General features: G+C 33.8%; 2 protein-coding genes across 2 annotated transcripts; both read right to left on the bottom strand.

Moving 5' to 3' along the window:
• Positions 1–288: 288 nt before the first annotated feature.
• Positions 289–1,507, bottom strand: LOC128246141 (uncharacterized). The gene is made up of 2 exons (XM_052964335.1): positions 1,262–1,507; positions 289–399 (listed from the first exon to the last, which is right to left on the bottom strand). Exons 1-2 carry the CDS (start codon positions 1,505–1,507, stop codon positions 289–291), a joined length of 357 nt encoding a protein of 118 aa, XP_052820295.1.
• A 1,072-nt stretch (positions 1,508–2,579) lies between these two features.
• Positions 2,580–2,969, bottom strand: LOC128246140 (ctenidin-1-like). Its single transcript, XM_052964334.1, has one exon. It carries the CDS (start codon positions 2,967–2,969, stop codon positions 2,580–2,582), a length of 390 nt encoding a protein of 129 aa, XP_052820294.1.
• Between the last annotated feature and the right edge of the window lie 3,076 nt (positions 2,970–6,045).

Here is a 6,045-nt window from a genome sequence, read left to right as displayed (position 1 = left end):
ATCATCAGCACCACCACAACCTCCACCAGCATCAGCACCACCTCAACCATCATCAGTACCACATCCACCAGCACCATCATGACCACCACCAGCACACTACTACGATCACCACCACTTGCACCACGAGGACAACCACCAGCACCATCATGACAACCACCACCATAACCATCATAATCACCACCACCACCATCTTCTCCACCACAATCAGTACCAGAAGCACCACAACCACGACAATCGACACCATCATCATGACCACACCCACTATCAACAACAACCATCATCAAAAACCTACGCCAACACCTTCGCCACCATAATCAGTATCACCAGCATTACCATCCTTATCACCAGCATCATCATCTCTTCCCCTTGAATGGTTGAACACTTCTTATCAAATAGACACTGAAACATGGAACCAATGATGTTACATATTGTAATAAAACTCATACATAATTGAAACAAATATCATAATTAAAGAAGTATATATCATAGATATTATAAATATGCTTTTATTTAACTAATATCACACAAAAGTAATTTAAAATATGTTTATTACATTTATATGTTTACATAACTTAATTTGTTTTCAATTTGTTCGTCACTCCTCAATTCATGAGCCTTTCCTTACAGTCTATTACAAGCCACATACAAAATTATACATAGGAAGCCACTCCAATGTGCAATTTTTGATATAAAAGTATACTATATTAATCGACACGAATATGAAATAAACATTTTCTGCTACCCAAGTTTGGTTAAGAAAATCTTGGGAAAGAATGCTAGTGCCTTTTAGCATTTTCACTGTAAGATTTCAAAAACCAACAGAAAATGCCTTTTCACTTTTCGTGTATTTCATTAAAAACAAATTTAAATTAATAATACAAAGAATCATTATTTTGTTGTCCAAATTTTATAATGAACAATTGAAGATTTTGTCCATAAATTTTACTTAATAAATGATAGGCTCTTGAAATATGAAGTGACCTACTTAGTGAAATCATTTCTTTTAAAACTAATCATAGTTTTCAGAATGAAAAAACAACGAAAATCCAAATAATGCAAACCATTTAACTTTCTCAATAATTAAAATGCACAATCGATTTTTTACATTCAACAGATTTAAACACAAAATGACCAAAATAATACATATCTTTGTTAATAATGTTGTCCACAGCATCCGGTACGAACAATACTGCTATTGTAGTCCCAGCACAGCCATCATCATCACCACCACCACCACCACCATCATGACCACCACCAGCACCATCATAATCACCACCACAAGCACCACCTCCAACAGCATCAGCACCACATTCATCAGCACCATCATGAAATCAACCAGCACCACTACCACGACCACCACTTGTACCAAGAGGACCATCACCAGCACCATCATGACAATCACCATCATTACAATCATAATCAACACAACCACCATCATCACCACCACAACCAGTACTAGCAGCACCACTACCAGGACATCTGACACCATCATCAGGACCACACCCATCATCAACAAACACAATCATCAACACCACCGCCACCACCAAAATCATCATCACCAGCACCACCATCATTACCATCAGCACCACCAGCATTATCATCTCTTCCTGTTGACTGGTTGGACTCTTCCTATCAAATGGACCCTGAAACATGGAACCAATGATGTTACTTATTGTAATAAAACTCATACATAATTGAAACAAATATCATAATTAAAGGAGCAAATATCAGACATTAATAAATATGCTTTTATTTAACTAATATCATTCAAAATTAATTTTAAGTTCATTACACTTATATATTTACATTACTTAATTTTATAAATTTGTTCTTCACTTCTCAATTCGTGAGCCTTTCCTAACAGTCTATTAAAAGCCACATGCAAAATTATACATAGGAAGCCACTCCAATGTGCAATTTTTATATAAAAGTATTTTTGTATTAATATACACGAACATGAAATAAACCTTTTCTGCTACCCGTGTTTGGTTAAGGAAATCTTGGGAAACAATGCTGGTGCCTTTTAGCATTTTCACTGTAAGATTTCAAAAACCAACAGAAAATGCCTTTTCAGTTTTTGTGTATTTCTTTAAAAACAAATTTGAAATAATGATACAAAGAAAATTTTATTCTTTGTAAAAAAAATCAATAATGAACAATTGAAGATTTTGATCATGAATTATACTTAAAAAATGATAGGCTCTAGAAATATAAAGTGACCTACTTAGTGAAATAATTTCTTTCAAAAACCAACAGAAAATGCCTTTTCAGTTTTTGTGTATTTCTTTAACAACAAATTTGTATTTACAATACAAAAAATAGTTTATTTTGTTGTCCAAAATTTAATAAAGAAAAATAAGATTTTGTCTATGAATTTTACTTAATAAATGATAGGCTCATGAAATATAAAGTGGCCTACTTAATGAAATCATTTCTTAAAAAGCTAATCTTTGTTTTTTAAATAAAAAAACAACGATGATCCAAATAGTGCAAACAATTTAACTTTCTCCATAATTTAAAATACATCATTATTTTGTTTAACATTCAACACTTTTTTAAAAACTTAAATGACCTAAATACTACATATCTTTGTTGATAATGTTGTCCACAGCATCCGGTGCGAAAAATACTGCCAATGTAGCCCCGTCACCGCCATCTTCATCACCAGCACCACCACCATCAGACCGTCCACCATCGCCACTACCACCATTATCGTGACCATCACCAGCACCATGACCACCAACACAACCATCTGCACATCCACCAGCACCACCTTCACCAGCACAAGGACCACCACCAGCACCACTACCATCATAATCATCATTACCATCATAATCACCTTTACCACCACCATCATCATCAACATTACCACCATCACCTCCACCAACATAATCGGCATCAGCAACACCACCATCAGCACCACAACCACCATCATCATGGCCACATCCACCATCAACCACCACTACCATCATCAAAACCACCGCCACCACCTCAACCATCATAATCATCATCATAACCATCATAATCTCCTTTACCACCAACATCATTATCAACATTACCACCATCACCTCCACCAACATAATCATCATCATTACCAGCACCACCATCAATACCACCAGTACCACCACCATAATCATCTCTTCCTGTTGAATGGTTGACCACTCCCTATCAAATAGACACTAAAATATTGAGCTAATGCAGTCACCGGTTGTAATAAAACTCTTTTACATAATGTTGTATCTTTATATTGAATCCAATATTTAGATTCAAAAAGACAAAGCGTGATTAATATTTTGAGTTCTTTATTTTCAGTTGTCTCCAATATGTTTATTTTATAATATGTTTCCAAATACTGAACTGAGCTATTTTTAATAAGCCCTGAAACAAACATAGGACATAACTATAATTAAATTGTGAATAAAACAATGTACACAAATACAAGCAATAGAACACAAGACAAAATACACAAATACAGCGAGTTCCATTAATTCATGTAGGTTATTAAAACCGTTAATATAATTAATTATATGGAACACAATACAAAGAAATTTACAATTCTTGATATACATAAAACACACACACACACACACCTAGAGTATAATCTCTAGTAGACTATAATCGTATATACTTCAGTTACTGATATGGAGGTAGACCGATTTCACGCTCATCCTCTTACAGGTTTTATATGGTAAAGCTGAAACATGCATGTTAATAAATATTAAGTTATTTGTTAAAACACCAATTAAATTAAATTCCAGCAATAATAAATCTCAAATAACTATTTGAATCTCAATTGCAATACAAGTAGAATAAAAACATAAAAGAAGCAAATACCTTTAATTTGATGTTTTCCCTTCCAGTGAAATTTTATTAAAATTAATTAGAACCATCACGCCAGAAACCAAAATCAGAAATGTTCCTGAGAAACATTATTTGGCTGAGCCTCACCAAAAGCTTGAAACAAGACATTTATTGGTTAAAAACTCAGGAAAACATATACTCATTGGTTGCTAAAAATGGAATGAATATTAATGAGAAAAACATGAAAACCAGTTTGGGAACCAACAATTCTATCTTAATCACATGACTGGTCAGGTGACCGACATCATGAAATAACAGTTAACAGTAAACAATTATCAATGACCACATAAATACCGTAAAGTCCCTAATGATAACACATGCAGGATTATTCATCAGGTGAAATGATGAATTATGAAATATCATAATTCCTCTAAAAGTAAACCCTTACTTAATAATATTGAAGATTAATAAAATACATTCACATATTATACTATATTACATACTTCTCCCTCAACCTTAAAGACGTCCTCGTCTCAAAATCATTTAGTAAAAAAATAAGTAAATAAACCCCAAAGTATCAGGATAAATACTTCATAAGAAACACGACTCTATTCAAGACTTTTCATCTTGAAATGAAAGTTATTCCACTATCTAACAACAAATTTGTTTGTTGCTAACATTTTAACATAACATTTGTTTTTAAAAAAATGGCTTGTGACAAATTATTCCAAAGCTGAATAACACTTAATGAAAACATGATTACAAATTATTGTATTAAAACTTTTTACACCCTAATAATGATAACTCAAATCTCATGATATGAAAATGCTCAATCAGGAAGCTATTTTTTTTACCTGAACCCTCTTCATTACAAATTGACCAAATTCTATCCATTTTGGAGGTTTTCGTGTTCGTTTGGACCTCCTTAATTCAGTTTCATCATGATTACTTTCAAAATCAGAATTTACACCAGTATTACTATTATCAGACGGGCTGGCCAGTTCCTGCTGATCACAAGCAATTTTCTCTGGAGGCACTTTATCACAAGTAACCTTAATATCAGTGGTACATTGTATACCCTCTGCATCTGTACAATTCTGTGTCTCAGAGGATTTTGTTGTATCATCCTCAACATCATCTTGTTCTATACAACTCTCTACTTCTACTCTATCTACATCTACTCTACTCTGCACAACAAGGTCGTCACCCTGCGTGGGATCTACCATTGAATAAAAATATTCAGTAGCATCTGAACTACCTGTATCGCTAAGACTAGCTACATCAAAGTGTTCATTTTTCTCATCATGAGAAAAAACATTATGAAGTGGTCTATGACTCTTTGGGTCAAAAGACTTCATTTTTCGCTTCTGCTTGACAACTTCCTTATCAGAGTTTGGTCTAATTATATTCTTTTTTTCTACTGTTAATTTGCTTCCTATTGGCAATAACAAATTTCGGTGCAATTTCCTAATTTTCCCACTTCCATCCTCCCTTATTATTTCATAACATGGAGTGTTTGAATAAGGCTTTTTTAATACGACATACACCTCACTTTCCCATTTGTCAGCAATTTTGTGTCTCCCATCAAAGGCTAAAACACGAACAAGAACTCTATCCCCTTCTTCTAATGCTGAACCCCTCACTTTCAAATCATAATTCAACTTTTGTTTATCTTGAGCAATAGAAATTATTTTCTGGGCAGTCTCATTTGCAAATTTCATTCTGTCTTGTAATGTTTCAATGAATTTTCTTTCTTGCTTTGACTTTACAATGCCAAATTTTAAATCTCCAGGCAGTACACCTATTCTACCACCGAACATAATTTCAAAGGGAGAATATCCAGTTGACTTATGTTTTGTGCAATTGTATGAATAGACAAGATGACCTATATGCTTCTTCCAATCCTGTTCTTCATCAGGTTGAAGAGTACCTATCATATTGATCAAAGTCCTATTGAACCTCTCACATTGACCATTTCCGGCAGGATGATATGGACTGGTTCTAGATTTAGAAATGCCACTGATCTTACAAATCTCTTTGATCAACTTACTTTCAAAATTTGCACCTTGGTCAGAGTGTAAACGTTTTGGATACCCAAAATCATTGAAAAATGAAATTAAAACTTCAGCTGTAGTGTGAGCTGTCTGATTTTTCGTCGGCACGGCATGAGCAAATCTTGTGAAGTGGTCAGTCATCACTTAAACATTTTCAAAACCTCCTTTAGATTTATCCAAAGTCAAAAAA

The sequence above is a fragment of the Mya arenaria genome, chromosome 9 (assembly GCF_026914265.1).
Source record: "Mya arenaria isolate MELC-2E11 chromosome 9, ASM2691426v1".
Classification (NCBI taxonomy): Eukaryota; Metazoa; Mollusca; class Bivalvia; order Myida; family Myidae; genus Mya; species Mya arenaria.
Note: the sequence above shows the minus strand (reverse complement) of the source record. Positions and strands in the feature narration are given on the sequence as shown.

Bases quoted from the DNA above. Each gene is read 5' to 3' on its own strand.
- LOC128246141 (XM_052964335.1), bottom strand. From the start codon at position 1,507: ATGGGTGTGGTCCTGATGATGGTGTCAGATGTCCTGGTAGTGGTGCTG. The intron at 400-1,261 runs GTGCTGGTGGTG...TCCATGTTTCAG, and splicing joins TTGTGGTGGTGATTATGATG to TGTCTATTTGATAAGAAGTG.
- LOC128246140 (XM_052964334.1), bottom strand. From the start codon at position 2,969: ATGGTAGTGGTGGTTGATGGTGGATGTGGCCATGATGATGGTGGTTGT.